At 41.6% G+C, this 17,836-nt stretch overlaps 1 protein-coding gene across 1 annotated transcript in view; it reads left to right on the forward strand.

Annotated features, from left to right (window-relative positions):
• Positions 1-17,836, forward strand: part of EML3 (EMAP like 3) — a 162,649-nt gene that overhangs the window by 101,867 nt on the left and 42,946 nt on the right. The window contains exons 11-14 of the mRNA XM_073605302.1: positions 819-914; positions 5,538-5,672; positions 5,797-5,935; positions 13,025-13,176. Of these exons, the coding sequence (XP_073461403.1) occupies positions 819-914; positions 5,538-5,672; positions 5,797-5,935; positions 13,025-13,176 (522 nt within the window). The remainder of the gene's footprint in view (positions 1-818; positions 915-5,537; positions 5,673-5,796; positions 5,936-13,024; positions 13,177-17,836) is intronic.

Below are 17,836 nucleotides of genomic sequence, written 5' to 3' on the forward strand. Positions count from 1 at the left end.
TTCAGGGGGTACTTGGTGGAACTCGGTTCCACCACCTCTGGCTCAGTCCCTATGGTGCCTGCTCACCACAATCACTTGTAAACACGGAAGTCCAGTTTCTGTGTTTACAATTAACAGCTCTGCACTCTGTGTGTAACCCCCCTGAACTCTGCACTCTGTATGTAATGCAATCCTGATATTTAATGCACCTTAAGACCCTTCTACTGTTTGTGCAATATGACCACACCCACTATTTGATGTGATTTGGAGGGTGTGTATGGGGGGAGGGATTTTGGGGGGTCGTGGTTGAGTTCCAGCACCTATTGTTTGAGTAAAAAAAGCCCTGGAAAAGGTGCACAAGGGATGAGTGCGCTATAAAACCCAAATTTAATATATTACAGTGCAGGAGTACACTCGCTTATTGTGATCACCAGGTACACACAACTATGTATGGACCAGTGAAGATTTCAGTAGGCAGGCCCCACTCTGCATTGTAGCTTTCTAGCATAACACTTCTTTCCTTTCTTATTACAAGTACATTCCTTTTTGGCAAAGCATTTGCCTGAAAAAGTGTGATTGCTATGAGGACACCAAATTCAGAAGATGAAAAAACACCAAATGCGTTATCTGCAGAGAATGAATCATTTTGATCACAAAATGCATTATTAGCAGAACTTTTTTTTCATGACAGTACATCTCTGATCTTTCCACATTTAGTATCACACGCCTCACACCAATCACAGGACTTTATATCAGAGAAAGCCTGCTCCACTTTTTTCTTGTATTCCATGGCATCCTATTAGTTATTTTACGTTTTCTTCTTTTTTCTCTGTTTCCAGGATTCAGGCTCATACCTCTGTGTTGTAGATGACTGTAATGAACATGTTTTGTCTGTCTGGGACACGGCCAAAGGGAATAAGATTGCAGAAACAAAGGTGTGTATGTGTGATAGGGGAACTGCAATGAGATTAATGTCCAAGTACTAGAACATCCTAGAACACGGGGTTAGATCTGTGAAGGCAAACGCCAGTCAGGCCAAAAATTCAGCATGAAACATACATTATACTGGGCTGTGTGCACTGCTTTTTGTGATCATGGGCTGTAGCACCACTTGTGATGAATGTTGGTAACTCTCGGGGAACGGCTGAGTGCAACTTCCTTTATTCAAACACTGTATAATAATTTCATTTAGGGCCCGTTCACACATAATGAAATGACTGGTCTTTTCTATTTGCCCTGTTTGCACTGCAATGCAGCCCGGGCGGAGGTGCTGTGCAGTAAACGGCGAAAAAATATAGACATGTAGCATTGTACAGCAGTGGACATGAATGAAGTGTTACTTTTTGTGCCTGAAATAAGGTTAGAGAAAAAAATAAATAAACAGCATGATGCCCTGAAATGCACATCACCGGCCCTTCACCATGGATCATTGCAGCCAAAAAATGACAGTCGTCCACACAATAAAACAGAACATTTAGCATGCAGACAGCATGAACGAGCCCTCTGTAAAAGTCTGTAAAATAAAGAAATAAAGAAGTATTATGTTGTCTAAAGGAATCTTCTTTGCCTGCTATAGGCCAGAAATTTTAATTCAACAGAACGCAATTTTTTTTTTCAAGCCAAGCTTCTAAAAAAACACAAAAAAAAACACCTTTCACATTATGTACAGTCAGGTCCATAAATATTGGGACATCTACACAATTCTAATCTTTTTGGCTCTATACACCACCACAGTGGAACGGTGTAGGAATTACAACAGTTTGTATATGTACCTCCCACTTTTAAAATTTCACAAATTTTTTAATACTTGGTTGCAAATCCTTTGCAGTCGATTACAGCCTGAAGTCTGGAATGCATAGACATCACCAGACGCTAGGTTTCATCCCTGGTGATGCTCTGCCAGGCCTCTACTAGAACTGACTTCAGTTCCTGCTTGTTCTTGGGGCATTTTCCCTTCAGTTTTGTCTTCAGCAAGTGAAATGCATGCTCAATCGGATTCAGGTCAGGTGATTGACTTGGCCATTGCATAACATTCCACTTCTTTCCCTTAAAAAACGATTTGGTTGCTTTCGCAGTATGCTTTGGGTCATTGTCCATCTGCACTGTGAAGCGCCATCCAATGAGTTCTTAAGCATTTTGCTGAATATGAGCGGATAATATTGCCCGAAACACTTCAGAATTCATCCTGCTGCTTTTGTCAGCAGTCACATCATCGATAAATACAAGAGAACCAGTTCCATTGGCAGCCATACATGCCCACTCCATGACACTACCACCACCATGCTTCACTGATGAGGTGGTATGCTTTGGATCATGAGTAGTTCTTTTCCTTCTCCATACTCTTCTCTTCCCATCACTCTGGTACAAGTTGATCTTGGTCTCATCTGTCCATAGGATGTTGTTCCAGAACTGTGAAGGCTTTTTTAGATTTTGTTTCGCAAACTCTAATCTGGCCTTCCTGTTTTTGAGGCTCAACAATGGTTTACATCTTGTGGTGAACCCTCTGTATTCACTCTGGTGAAGTCTTCTCTTGATTGTTGACTTTGGCACACATACACCTACCTCCTGGAGACTGTTCTTGATCTGGCCAATTGTTGTGAAGGGTGATTTCTTCACCAGGGAAAGAATTCTTCGGTCATCCACCACAGTTGTTTTCCAAGGTCTTCCAGGTCTTTTGGTGTTGCTGAGCTCACCGGTGTGTTCTTTCTTTTTAAGGATGTTCCAAACAGTTGATTTGGCCACACCTAATGTTTTTGCTATCTCTCTGATGGGTTTGTTTTGTTTTTTCAGTCTAATGATGGCTTGCTTCACTGATAGTGACAGCTCTTTAGATCTCATATTGAGAGTTGACAGCAACAGATTCCAAATTCAAATAGCACACTTGAAATGAACTCTGGACCTTTTATCTGATCTTGTAAATGGGATAATGAGGGAATAACACACACCTGGCCATGGAACAGCTGAGCAGCCAATTGTCCCATTACTTTTGGTCCCTTAAAAAGTGGGAGGCACATATACAAACTGTTGTAATTCCTACACCGTTCACCTGATTTGGATGTAAATACCCTCAAATTAAAGCTGAAAGCCTGTAGTTAAAGCACATCTTGTTTGTTTCATTTCAAATCCATTGTGGTGGTGTATAGAGCCAAAAAAAATTCGAATTGTGTCAATGTCCCAATATTTATGGACCTGACTGTAGAAACTAGGCTCATGTTCTGTTTAATCATTCCCCTATAAGCCACTACTACTGTTAGGTGCAACCTGAATATGGTCACCATTTGCCTACTAATGGCAGTTTCTATCAAAACTATGGAAAACTGATTATAATAGTTTGGGAACATTAAGGGCCTGTTCGCACCATGTACAGTCACCTGAATTTTTCCTTAAACACAGGTAACTGCAATAACACATAGAAAACAATAGTTTTCTATGTACAATGTTCACACCAGAATGTGTTGTTTCTCTGCATTACAGAACTGCGCCATATTATGGAACATGTTTGCATAGTAGAGCACCTCACTGGATGGCCCTGCATGTCACCGCACAGCAAGCACAGTGCACCGCACTGCTGGACAGTGACATAAACAAAGTGTCACTTTGTACATTTCACATGTTTACATACCAACAAAAAGGGAGCTGTGTGATGCAATAAAATACGCATCACACCACCCCCTACCACACGTAACTGCAGTCCAAATTGGCTGCTGCCTGCACGCTAAACTTCTGTTTAGTGTGCAGGCAAGTGTGAATGATAAGGCATTTGATATAGCATAAATGTCATTGGTTACCCATGTGTAAGGGTAGGTGGGGTGTGGTGGTCGTAAAGTCCTCCATGTTTCCATCTTCATTGGGCACCAAGCCAGGGTCACATGAGAGGCCTACCCCAGGGTGGATTCTTCTGGGCGTATCACCACTACCTCACTCCCAGTAACAATATGGAGTCCTGCCGTGCACCTAGTGCGGACTTTGGCACTTCACTGGCTTCTCAGACTCCAGCAGTACAGCAGCGTGAAAACCAACAGGTATTTCCAAGGTATTTCCTCCCCCCTTGGACTTGAACCCCCCTCCTTTTATAACACACAGAACCAGTGGGTTGGACCCAGTAAAGCCCGTCAAAAGAAAAACCGGGAACACCATTAACTCTCAAACTAGAAAAATCTTGTGAGCCACAATGGTCCTGTGCCCTGCTTATACTACCTCCAGCTGCGTGCGCTGATCACGCTTCATATTTCGTGCAAAGAATTCATTTACAAACCATGCGCTGCGCTTGGGTAACCCAAAAATTCTATCCAACTCTGTGCATGTCGGTGCAATAATATTAAATACAAATATAAAGTGAAATTATTAAAATGTGAAAATCAATATTTGAAAAAGCAGTCAAGTGTATAAGAAAACAAGTGCTTATTACTCCATAAATTGCATATAAAGTGCCTTAATAAACAGAAAATGAAAGTGCTTAGTGCTCAATATAAGGCATCCTGCCTATCTTAATAAATAAATTATTAAAAAACAAGTGAAAAAAGTTCTCTTTAGCACTCTAAAATCATCTAAAATTTCACTTTATATTTGTATTTAATATTATTGCACCGACATGCACAGAGTTGGATAGAATTTTTGGGTTACCATTAACTCTCAACTACCCAGCTGGAGCAGCGTTAACTATTACCTGTCTATACACATGGGTTTTCTAAGGAGAGAACACACAGTTAGGTCCTTTCTTACTGTCTCTCTCTCCAGCTGAAAATCTGTGCAGAATTATACAGAGTAAGACTAGAGAGTGGAGGAAGGTAGTGAGTCACTTCTAATGCCGCGTACACACGAGCGGACTTTACGCAGACTTTGCCCGGCGGATGGTATTTCTTCGGACAATTCGATCGTGTGTGGGCTCCAGCGGACTTTGTTTTCTCAAAAGTTGGACGGACTTAGATTTGAAACATGTTTCAAATCTATCCGACGGACTCAAGTCCAGTCGAAAAGTCCGCTTGTCTGTATGCTAGTTCGACGGACAAAAAAAGCCAAGCTAGGGCAGCTATTGGCTACTGGCTATGAACTTCCTTATTTTAGTCCGGTCGTACGTCATCACGTACGAATTCGATGGACTTTGGTTGATTGTGTGTAGGCAAGTCCGTTCATTCAGAAAGTCCGTCGTAAAGTCCGCCGGGCAAAGTCTGCCGTAAAGTCCGCTCGTGTGTACGCGGCATTAGTGTGTAATCAGAGCTTCAGCCGTTGAGGTCTGTAAACAATAGGATTGTTGCAGCAAAGTAGTTAACATAATATACATGGAGAGAGGGGCATTTGCTGGAAGGAAATTAGAAATATAAAATACTACAGTATAGTATTTCATATTTACTTAGTTACACAATAAAAAATATGGATGTAAACATTTATATTTTTAAACCTTAAAAGATTAAAGTATATAAAATAACAATAGAGGACCCAAAAGGGATTAAATTACAAAACATTTGGAAGGTAAAAGAGTACCTATATTCATGTTTCATTTGTGTGCTTAGTTGTTTAGCTAAAACTACCCTTTAAATAAAAGCCTTTTATATCTGTAGTGTACAAATGAACCAGTTCTATGTGTGGCCTTCAATCCAGTGGACAGCAATTATATTGTCACCGTGGGCAAGTCTCATGTACACTTCTGGACCTGGAGTGGCACATCGCTTACAAAGAAACAGGGGATTTTTGGGGTATGTGCTTTGGTTTGTTCGATTTCCGTGTCCTCTTAATAAGGCATTTTGCTTTTTTTCTCACTTTTATTTTATTATATCTACTTATGTCTTTCTGTCTCTGTTGATTCTTTGCCCCATTTAGAAGTATAAGAAGCCTCGTTATGTGCAGTGTTTACTATTTGATCGAACTGGGGATGTTCTCACCGGAGATTCAGAGGGACAGATACTAACCTGGGGAAGAAGTGCAGCAGATACAAGAACTTTAGGAAAAGGTGCAAAAGGTGAGATCTGATACACACACACACACACACACACACACACACACACATATATACTATATATATAGTCAAATGAGTGTATTGTATGTCTGGAAGAGAAGGCATCTTTATAATTACTAGTGGAGGGTGGGAGTCTGAAGCAGTGGATGTATTTTAATAAACATTGAAAATCTACCTGGAACAAGTATGTGGCAAATAAAGTCAGAAAGTCAGGACTGCAGATCTGGCGTACCTGTCCTGCATCTGTGAGTCATATAGTATTGAAACCAAGGGACAAGCATGATCGCCAAACAAACAGCATTTTCCAAGTAGGCCAGCAATGGACATATCATTGTCTGCATTGTAGGGATACTTTCAGTACCAGTAGGTTTAGTATCCAGTTTTAGAGGTTAAGTTAATATAAGCTTTAGGATAGGGAGAGAATTTGGTTAAAGTATAACTAAAGGCAAAACTTTTTTTAGTTTTGGATAGAGTGTAGAGGGATTAGAACACCTGTCAGGTTTTTATTTCTGTCTGTGCCCCCATTCGGCAGATGTACACTCTCTATTTGTAATGTTTACCATTATAATTGAAAGGGAAAATAAAAGAAAATCCCAAATTTTGGGTTGTCCCCAGAAAAGTAATACAGGGGAAATCTTTCAATGGGGACATTAGTTCTGGTTTTCGGGGGTCCCCAAGGAATTCCCTTAATTTGCAGGGATTTCCTCTCACTTCCTGTTTGGCTTTGGGAGAAGAGTAAATCTCCCTAATGGAACACAGAAGGCAAAAAATAAACTGGCAGAGTATATAACCCTCCCTAAACTAAAGGCAAAACTTTTTTTTTAAGATGGAGATTTTTAAGATTTATTTTTTTTAGATAGAGTGCAGAGGAATTAGAACACCTGTCAGGTTTTACTGCTGTCTGTGTGCCTGTTAGGGGGATTAAACTTCTCTATTTGTCTGGTTTACCATTATCATTGAAAGTAAAAGTAAGAAAAAAATCCCAAATTTTGGGTTGTCCCCAAAACAGTATTAGAGGGGAAATGTTCCAGTGGGGACACTAGTTCTGGTGCCCTGGTCCCAAGAGATACCCTTAAATTGCAGGGATTCCCTGTCACTTCCTGTTTTGGCTATGGGACAGGAAGTGAAGGGAAATCTCCTCAATGGGACACAGATGGCAAAACTAGCTGTCAGGGGCTATAACTCTATAAAGTTTAACCATAGTTCTACTTTAAGCGTTGGTTAAACTCTAAAGATTAAATGATACTTAACCCAAAATGTGATATATTGCAGCTTGATGGTCCTTAGATGAAGTTGCTACATTAGTTTTCATTTTCCAAGCTAACAATATTTTCTGCAAGTACAGAAAATACCCGTTGATCATGCCAGAAATGCAGTATGCTTGTCATTTCTTGTGAGCTGATCTGAAAGCAATGTTACCTTTCTTATGTAAACTACTTATCCCCAACCCCCATGTAATGGAGATGAGAGGTAGACATGCTTGAAGTCCAGCCTGGGTGACAACCATGACTTCCTTTATAGATACAGTGTGAGTGAGCATAGCCAAGCACGTACTGGAAGTGTGTTATTTGCAGGATCACCTGGACACAATAAAGTAAAAAAAGAGCCAGAAAAAGGAAAACCAATGCAGTCACCATATCTAAGGACTGGTAACCTGCAATACATTGTTTGTTTTTGGGTTTAGGTGCACTTTAGGTTTTAGGGTTAGGTCAAAGATAATGCTAGAGGTTAGAATAAAAGATTGATTTAAGTACAAGGATCTGGTTAAAGTGTAGGTCTAGCCAAAAACGTTTTTCTAGTTTTACAGCGTTTTCCTTATTGGCTGTCAGATAGAATGTGGTCACAGGACAGGAAGTGAGGTTAGATCTTTGTAACAGAGTCCTGGGTAGCACTAAAACCCTAAAATGTTCGCACAAATAGATTATAAATGTGCACTTTAAGTCTCAATTTCAGGATAAGTTTAGGGGTTCAATTGCATCTAGAGACCAAAGTTGTTTTTTTCATTTTGATTAGGGTAGGGGATCTATAAACCAAGGGAAGCACCCCCTTAGACAGCTAGACAGTTGTAAGTGTAATAGGTAACCCAATAGGAAGTTTTTCCTCCACCTGTAAATCTAGTGAGAACTGAAATATTTCGGATTTCCCATCACTATCTGGTAACGATGGCAACTAATGCCCTGTACACACGGTCGGATTTTCCAACGGAAAATGTGTAATAGGACCTTGTTGTCGGAAATTCCGACCATGTGTAGGCTCCATCACACATTTTTCCATCGGAATTTCCGACACACAAAGTTTGAGAGCTTGCTATAAAATTTTCCGACAATAAAATCCGTTGTCGGAAATTCTGATCGTGTGTTTACAAGTCCGACGCACAAAGTGCCACGCATGCTCAGAATAAATTAAGAGACGAAAGCTATTGGCTACTGCCCCGTTTATAGTCCCGACGTACGTGTATTACGTCACTGCGTTAAGAACGATCGGATTTTCCGACAACTTTGTGTGACCGTGTGTATGCAAGACAAGTTTGAGCCAATATCCGTCGGAAAAAATCCATGGATTTTGTTGTCGGAATGTCCGATCAATGTCCGACCGTGTGTACAGGGCATAAGACATTCAGAAAGAGTAAATCTCCCCAATGGGAACCAGACAGCAATAAAGACCTGACATGGGATAAATTCCTCATTCTATCTGAAATGCAAAAAAGTTTAGCTTTAACTTTAATTGTTAGGGAAAAAAAGTTAAAGTTTAATTTTGAGGTTAGACTTATACACATGGTCGGATTTTCCAACGGGAAATGTTCGATGGGAGCTTGTTGTCGGAAATCCCGACCGTGTGTGGGCTCCATCGGACATTTTCCATCGGAATTTCCAACAAACAAAATTTGAGATCTGGATCTCAAATTTTCCGTCAACAAAATCCGTTGTCGTAAATTCCGATCGTGTGTACACAATTCCGACGCACAAAGTTCCACTCATGCTTGGAATCAAGCAGAACAGCCTCACTGGCTATTGAACTTCATTTTTCTCGACTCGTCGTACATGTTGTACGTCACCACGTTCTTGACGTTCGGAATTACCGACAAGATTTGTGTGACTATGTGTATGCAAGACAAGTTTGAGCCAACATCCTTCTTAAAAAAAACATGGATTCTGTTGTCGGAATGTCCGATCGTGTGTACGCGGCATAAGTGTTAAGGTGAAGGTCAGTGTAATGTTGTTAAAGTGTATCTAAACCCAAGAAGAGAAATGTAATATATTGCAGCTTACCAGTCCTTAAATGTGGTGCCTGCATTAGTTTTATTTTTTTTAGAATTAATTTTCTTTATTTTAATCTGGGATCCTGGCAGAAACACAATTGCTGTTTTAAGGTGAAAACAATTAATGTTTTGTATCTGTAGAGTTGTGTTGTTACTCTAGGACTTTGAATATGTTAGGACTGTAGGACAGCTCCTTCTTTCTTCTCTGTAACAAAGCATTCAGAGAAATGCTTTGCATCTTTTGAATGAATGCAAAGCGTTCTCTGATTGGAGAAGGAGAGGCGAGGTGGTGGCATCTCACTCTTCACCTTGTCTAATCAGAGTTCACTTTACATTCATTCAGGAAATGCAAAGCATTCTTTGAAAGGCGCCCGTGATGAGCGGCTAACCTCCTGCATTCAGAATGCATAAGGTCGGCTGCTCTGCATGAGATCCAGAAACAAGTGGAGATCACTGGAGTTGCGGTGTCTACTTCAGTGATTTCCAGCTTCCAGCAGCATTGGCCAGGTATGTTAAATATGTAGTTACAAACTTGTAGTTCAAGCTGGACTTCTTTAACAAAACACTTTCATTTGTATATCTAGGGGACCAAAAGAGAGCAAATGAAATAAGTTATTTTGTAGGGCTTAAATAGATATTAAAGTGGGGTTCCACCCAAAAAAACAAAAATACTTGAAAAATTCTAAAAAAAAAAACAAAAAAACATTTGGATATTTTTTTTTTTTTTTACTTACCTCTAAATGCCTGTTGCTAGGTGGTCCCTCGTAGTCTGCCTCTTCCTTTGCCTGGGCTGGTGACATCACTTCCCCCTCGGCACAGGAAGGGCTCCGCTCTGCTCCCTCCCTCCTGTCAATCATCTGGGACCCATTACAGGTCCCAGGTGATTGAGCGGCCAATCGCGGCGCCGCTCGCGCATGCGCAGTGGGTGCCAGGCTGTGAAGCCACAGCCTGGCGCCCACAGTTGAAATGCCAGCGCCAACGAGCGGAGGGGGGGGACGAGCAGGGCTTCGATCCCCCGCATCGCTGGACCCAGGGACAGGTAAGTGTCCAATTAAAAGTCAGCAGCTGCAGTATTTGTAGCTGCTGACTTTTAATTTTTTTTTTTTTTTTTAATGGACCCCCTGGGTGGAACTCCTCTTTAAAGTCATATGTGAAAATCCAAAGTGTAGCGCTAAATATAATAATATGCCAACAATAATAAATGCGTGAAAACATATAAACATTAGTTGTAAACATACAAAAGTGAAAGTCTGATGTTCACATATGTGAACAAAAGAATGTGAGAGTTCAAATAAGCATAAAAGAAACTACTAAAGAAACATGTCCATCTAATTATACATGACTTGTAAATCCTCAATGAAATTTGATGATGGTGCAAACAATGTGTGACTAGCTGTGAAGCTGTTGAAACAAAGAAATCCTCTGTAACAAGAGTATGGATGGGTACTCTTACCGGATAAGGTGGACCCACTTACCAGCGGTAGTGGGTCAATCAGGCTTGTATAGGCCGAATACCTCAGGGTTAAGAGTTGGCACATTTTGTTTGGACTTTGTTTTAGTGTTAGCAGCTTTTTTGTCACATTTGGGTTTAGCGCAGTAATTTCCCTAATTCTTTTTATATTAAAGTCATATGAAGAATTAAGGATAAGTTTTACATTTTGAGTGTGACGGTATCCATTTTTATTTACATTTTATCTTTTATGCCAAACTCAGGTGGATTGAGCAGTACTAGATCTCAATTATAAACATATTGTTTTTAATAAGAGTTGCAAAGTTAGAACTTGAAATAACCCAGATATGACCCAGGAGAAGTTTTTCCTGTTTCTCCCACTGGCAGCAGATAGCAATTTTATTTTATCCTTTTGTATTTAATGAAAAACAAGAGCATAATCCAAAATCCCCAAATAATTAAGCTAATCTAAACCCATGAGTGTAGAAAACTTAGTTTATGCTCAGCTTAAAACATAAATGTATAATATTATAATTAAAGGAAGCATTTAATCACAGTAGTATTCTATGGAAATATAGCTTTACAGCCAAATTGTGACACACACTTCCTTCCCCTTCCCTGCTCACTGCCAATCCCACAAATACAAGTGTATTAGGCCCCTTTCACACGGGACGGATCCGTGTTGATCCGCCCCGTGTTTATCCGCTGCTCAGCGGGGATAGCTCAGTTTTCCCCAGCTGAGCAGGCAGATGACAGGGCGGGACCCGCACACTGTGCAGGGACCGCCCTGTCAGATCTCCGCTCTCCCCTATGGGGGATCGGAGGAACACGGACCGTCTGTCCGTGTTCCTCCGATCCGCTCTGCAGACGGATAGAAAAATAGGATTTTCTTCCGTCCGCAGAATCGGATGAGAGCGGAGCCGGACAACATCGGGTGTCAGCGGATGTACATCCGCTGACACCCGCTATCCCATAGGGATGCATGTATGTCCGTATTTCATCCGAAAACGGATGGATGAAATACGGACATACGGTCCGCATGTGTGAAAGGGGCTAACAAAATAGACACAAAGCTAAAACAAATCCTTTCTTATTAATGCAGTTCCACAACCTGTATGTAAAGTATAAAACAAGTTTCCTGGGATGTTCAAATTGCTGTAAAGTTATAAACAACAGCAATTGTCCAAATAATATATTTGACATGCAGATACAATTCTTTAAAAGATAATTGCAAAGGCTGGATTCACAACTGTGTGTTGTGGTAACTCACAGTAAAATACATGTTTATTGATAACTACTGCTATACACATTAAATTGAATGTAAACCTTTGAAATTAAAAATGAACAAAGCACATATAGTGTGTACTTTCCCTAATCCACAGTACCTAGTGTGGTTCCTCCCTGATCTCTCCTCTCTCTGCTATCTGCATGAATCACTTCTGACAGTGTAACTCAACCCCTGGTGATGGCCATGCCCCTCCCTTTTCCCTCACCTCACACAGCACACAGAAGGGGATTGAGAGCCTCAGATGTGCATGTTTTCCTATGAGAGTGTGTAGAGGGGAGTGGGGGGATCAATTTCCTCCACTCAGGTCTCAGTTTACACAGAGCTCCTCTCACTATTCTGTGCAATGTGTGACATCAGATCCCCACCCCTGCCTTCTAGAGCTGAGAAAATACCTTTGAGCTGTGTGTTTTATGAAGAGGAGAGATTTATGCAGCTAAATAGGTACAACTTTTTTAGGAGGATTTGTTTATTCTCTGTGTATCACCTGAGGCTAGTCACTTAACTGGATATATGGTGTACAACCATTTTAAGGCTGGATTCACACTGTTCAATGTGTAATATAGCGTACGTGATATTGAGAATAGGCCCATATAGTTTCCCTTTCACACTTAAGCCTCGTACACACGATCGGGTTTTCCGCCGGAACTGTGTGATGACAGGCTGAAAATCTGGCCGTTTGTACGCTCCATCAGACAATTGTTGGCCAACTTTCCGTGGACAAATGTCTGATAGCAGGTTTATAAATTTTCTGTGGACAACAGTGTGTTGTCTGATTTTCCAGGCATGTGTACACAAGTCCGTCAGACAAAAGTCTACATTCTACTACATTCGTGTTTGTTGGCCAACAATTGTGTGCCGTTTGTATGCAAGACAAGTTCCTGGTCAACACCCTTCGGACAAATGTCCGACGCTTTATCTGCGGAAAATCCGTTTGTGTGTAGCTTGCTGGGAATAGGAGAATAAAATCTGTTTGGAGTGCAACCATCTCTAGCCAATTGTGCAGTTGTCATGTGAATCATATTTATTTTTCTTTGCTGGACAGAGCAAATACTGAGAGTTTTCTTACCATATTTTCCATATTAATTTTCTCCGCAGACACGTACCAAATATTACGTCACACACGTGCCCATGATGGTAGTGTGTCTTCACTCACTGCTCTCAGAGGGGGATCTGTCCTCAGTTCAGGAGGGAAGGACAAACGCTTGGTGCTATGGACTGACACGCTGACCCAACTTAAAGAATGTGAGGTGAGAAGGAAGAAATGGGCATGGGTAATATTATCCTATGGGGCACTCACCAGTCCAGGAATCCAACGCTGTCTTAACATGGGAAAGTTCTACGTCGATCTTTGGGCCACTAGAGCTGCCATCTTGGCTGTTGGAAGCCTGCTGTTACTTTCTGCTGTTTCACAGCCAACTCCCCACTGTGTGCTTGCAGATTGGTTCCGCAGCCTACTGAGATATGTGAAGTGCCCCATGAGTTTGGGGGGGGGGTCTGAACTTATGCTCTTCTTACCTAGGAGAGAAAAGCAGACACAGAAGCAGGTACCCGTCAGAAATAGGTACCCATTCCCAGAAAGAAAAACTTTTCAATGATGGCAGAGAAGGGGGCAAGGAAGAGGATGAGCAAAATGTTATATTTTATGTGATGTTCCGTCTTAAGTTTGCTACTTTTATGTATAAAGAAAAAGTCATGGTTCAGTGAAATTTATTATGTTTAGGGCTTTCTGCACCCAGTTGCAAAATATATGTTGCTTTCAGCAAGATTGCCTCTATTGCTGGATTGACACTTGTACGATGTTAGACATCACATTTGATTTGCCCCGCACTGCTGTGTAGATCACATGCGATGTCTGTGTAATGCGAATTTAGCCATACAGTTTGTATGGCTGAATTTGCATCGCATTTACACCAAGACGGTGCAGGGCCATTTTTTTGGTCCGCACTGGAATCGGATCACATGGGTGTTCACACCCATGCGATCTGATTCCTGCACCATTTGACAGTTCGCACTGCGATATGTGAACCGATCTGGGGGTGTCATTAACTTTCTATTGACACCCGCAGCAGTTTGTATAGGGCAGTGTGAACTGCCTGCGAGTTCTATGCGATGCGGGAACCCGTGTTCTGCTGAGAAGTCCAACCTGCCGAGAACTCCAACCACGTCATCTCTGCTACCTCTTGTATGTCTATGTCCATTAAAGCAGCAAATAGGGACAATTATACAGGTACTGTACTGTGTAGCTCTTCGTATAGGGTTTGCCAAAGCTCCAACTCTTAGGCACTGTGGTGTAGCTAATTCAAGCAGCAAATAGTGAGGCTCAATAAGGACGTTCACAATTGTACAAGTAATGTGTGTGGTGGATAGCTCTGTACACGGTGTTTGCCAAAACTCCAACTCTCAGGTACCAAATGTTCTGCCGAAAACTACAACTGACATGTACGGCTTTCTGTCAACATTGCGCATGCGCAGTAGCGCCAAATGTCCTACCGAGAAATCCAACCCTCATGCATGGGCTTTATGTAATTGTTTAAGGTGTGTGTGTGCACGCATGCGCAGTAGAGAGAACTCATCGGGATCTCCGACCAGAAATGCCGTGGTTGGAGTTCACGCCAGGTTGGACTTCTCGGTAGAACACCGGCACTGGACGAAATTGGCACTTGACAGCGGTTTTCATGGTGTAATCTCCCTTATTGTGTTTTTGTGACAGGTCACCTCAGCTGATATGTAACTGAAAAAACTGAAAGGCAATTAAAGCGGGGGTCCACCTATCTATCGTTTTTTTATTTTTGAGTTCATTCACAAACTTTTCTTCTCATAATTACATACTCACATATTGTGTGTAATATGTCCGCCTGTGTCAGATTTTGTCGGAAAGAATAACTTATATTATTCACTGCAGGCGGTTTCCATCTTCATTGTGGGCATTTGAAGCCCACAAGCATTTATTTCCTGGATGTGGTGAATGCTGTGCTCCCAGCATTCACCGCTCGTTCCCGCACATGCTCAGTGGCATCCTGGGAAGCCTGAGACTAGCTCCCAGGAGTCTGGGAGAGGCTAGAAACACGCCTACTCCCACGGGAGGAGAACCAGGAAGTGCAAAGAAGAATAGAAAAATAAAAGGTAATTACGGCGATTTAATTTTTTTTTAACGGCATGTCAGCATCTAGGCAAGGAAGAGAATACATACAGATATTGTTCAAAATTTGGGTGGAACTCCGCTTTAAAGTTCTTACAAAAAAAGAAAAATTAAAAGTCAGCAACTACAAATACTGCAGCTGCTGACTTTTAATAATTGGACACTTATCTGTCCCAGGGTCCAGCGATGTGAGGGAACGAAGCCCCGCTCGTCTCCCCCTCCTCTCTGCGGCGCCGGCATTGTCACTGTGGGCGCCCAGCTGTGGCTGTGGGCGCTGTGACTGGCCGGGCAATGATCTGGGACTTGTGACGTGTCCCAGATGATTGCCGAGAGGGAGGGGAGAGAGGTGAACTTACTTCCGCCGCTGCAGTGCCCCGGGAGGAAATGGGAGCTGGGACCCTCTAAAAAGAGGGTGTCCAAAAAAAGAATGACATGCCAAATGGGGCATGTCAGGGGGTCACCTTCCCTTAAAGCAGAAGTTCCATTTTTGGGTGGAACTCCGCTTTAAGATTTCTAATCACATGTTATCACAATAGGAAGGAGTTTTTTCAGTTACTTTATGGAAAGAGTTGTCAAGTGAAATGAAGAAAAGCTATTTAAAGTATTTGGTTCCAGCAGCTGCATGGCTGCACTTTTTAAATTCCATTATGTTCAATATGGTTGTTATTTGTATTTCAATGATGAACCAAATTGAGTTTGCTTTATGTTTTACATTGCAAGGTGTTCTAAAAATATTAGCATTATATTATATAATGTGTATGCACGTTGGTACCTTGTGAAATTCACCTAGCACAATTAAAGTTGTATTCCAGGCAGATGTAAAAGGCATTAGATGTATTTTTTCAAATGCTGGCAGTGTTAGTACCTGCATTTGACTTGGTATCAGCCTCTTGCAAACCACTGTACAGCATTGCTTGAACTGGAAAAGGGAGAAGCAGCAAAAAGAGACAGTTAATTGTGCTGCAGTGCTTATGTGCTAACAGGGAACATGCCGATAGCAGGAGAGAGCAGAGTGATTGGGAGATGAGCTGTTCTGCTGCTCCTTTTTCACTGTACAGTCACAGGCCAGGGGAGGGACAAGACCTGTAAGTGATACATAAGCGGAACTTCAGATAAAAGGAAAATGAGAGCAAGGTGTGTACAAAAGGGGAGGAGGGGGGCCAATATCCTGGAAATTGGAACTATAGAGAAAATTATGCACTAAGTGTGCATTTGGGGTCGCCCTTAATGGATATTATTGGCCACAAGTGAGTATTAAATCTCATAGATTGTTATATATAAAAGTGCACTAGAGTGCCATCTTTATTAAACACATTCAATATATAAAAAAATATAACAGTAGAATTTACAATTGTATAAAGTGCAAATACAAACACTATACATTCACTTGCATATAGAGGATATAGCACCCATGTGCCTACAGCCCGCAGCCTGTATATGGAGAATCAGGCGGATGAGGTGTATGGCGTGTACCCGACATGTTTCGGAAATAGGTATGTATTACTCCTTCATCAAGGGATTTATGATTGGGTGCTCAAATCTATCTGTAAATATCAAAGGACAAAATAATAATAGAGAATATCTATGTCGTCATAAATTATATGCGACTGCATTTTTGCAATATATGCGATTTTAGTAGTTATTGAAGGAAGTAGTATAGAAAAGGTCTGGTATGGACTAATTATACTTACATCAATTTGATTCATAAAGACAAAAAACAGCAGTTAAAACAGTATAACTGAGAGCAGGCTGGCTTCTGGTTCACATGACACAAGGTGGGCAACCAGGAGTGTGATGCAGAGCGTTGCAGCACTTTCACAAGGGATGACCGATGGAGATCTGTGTATTTAAAGAGTGATGTTTGTAAGTGTACAAGGCATATAATTAAGCCAATGCTTTGCTGAAGGATAGAGTGGTCATTCAGCTGTGGTTAAAAGGGGAGAGTAGGTGTGTAGAAAAAGTATTCAGATGATCTAGAACAAAGTATCTATTCAAATTACCTTGTGGCTATTTAGTGATCTCTCAAGACCAGACCTCCAGGCAGCAGTTCAAAAGACTGACAGATGCCAAAGGAGTGTCTGTGTCCTAAATAGGACAGCTGATTGGACATCAGCCAATCAGTGTCCACTCCACATAGTCAGCTGCAAAACAAGCAGCCATGTGTGGAGATCGGGCATCCCCCAGACGACGAGGCGCGCGGCGTAGCCACGCCCATGGGGGCGTGATGACGTCACGCGTCTTGACGTCACCGGCGGGTATGCGGTCCCGGCGCGATTAGCGAAATCCACACCGGGAACCGTGCGAGAGCTCGTCCACATGCAGAAGGCCTATGGGGCGCGCAGCCAAGTGCTGCCCCATGGCCATGCATGCGTAGAGCTTACCCGCCGGGTGTCCGTGCGCACGCGCACATCCACACCAAGGAAAAACTGCGCCATCTAGTGGATGGATGTAAGAAGGTGAACAAAAATGAATCAACAAAAAGCCAGCCTGCTGTACATGATTACAAGAAAAATAAGAATAAAAAAGGTGAATAAATGAGGAAGCATAAAAGAGCAAAACAAGAAAAAAAAGGAAACATATTGTAAATGACCAGAGGTTACATATGGGCAGTTTGTGAAATAACAGTCAATTTCAAACGATGTTGATAAAATAAACAAAATCTTCAAAATCTTTAAAGTAAACACAAAGTGTTCATTATTGTAATCGAGCAATTTGTATTATAACGGTATAGGGAACCCAGATATACATATTGTTCAGACCTATCGTAT

This window comes from Aquarana catesbeiana, linkage group LG11 (genome assembly GCF_042186555.1).
Source record: "Aquarana catesbeiana isolate 2022-GZ linkage group LG11, ASM4218655v1, whole genome shotgun sequence".
Taxonomy (NCBI): domain Eukaryota; kingdom Metazoa; phylum Chordata; class Amphibia; order Anura; family Ranidae; genus Aquarana; species Aquarana catesbeiana.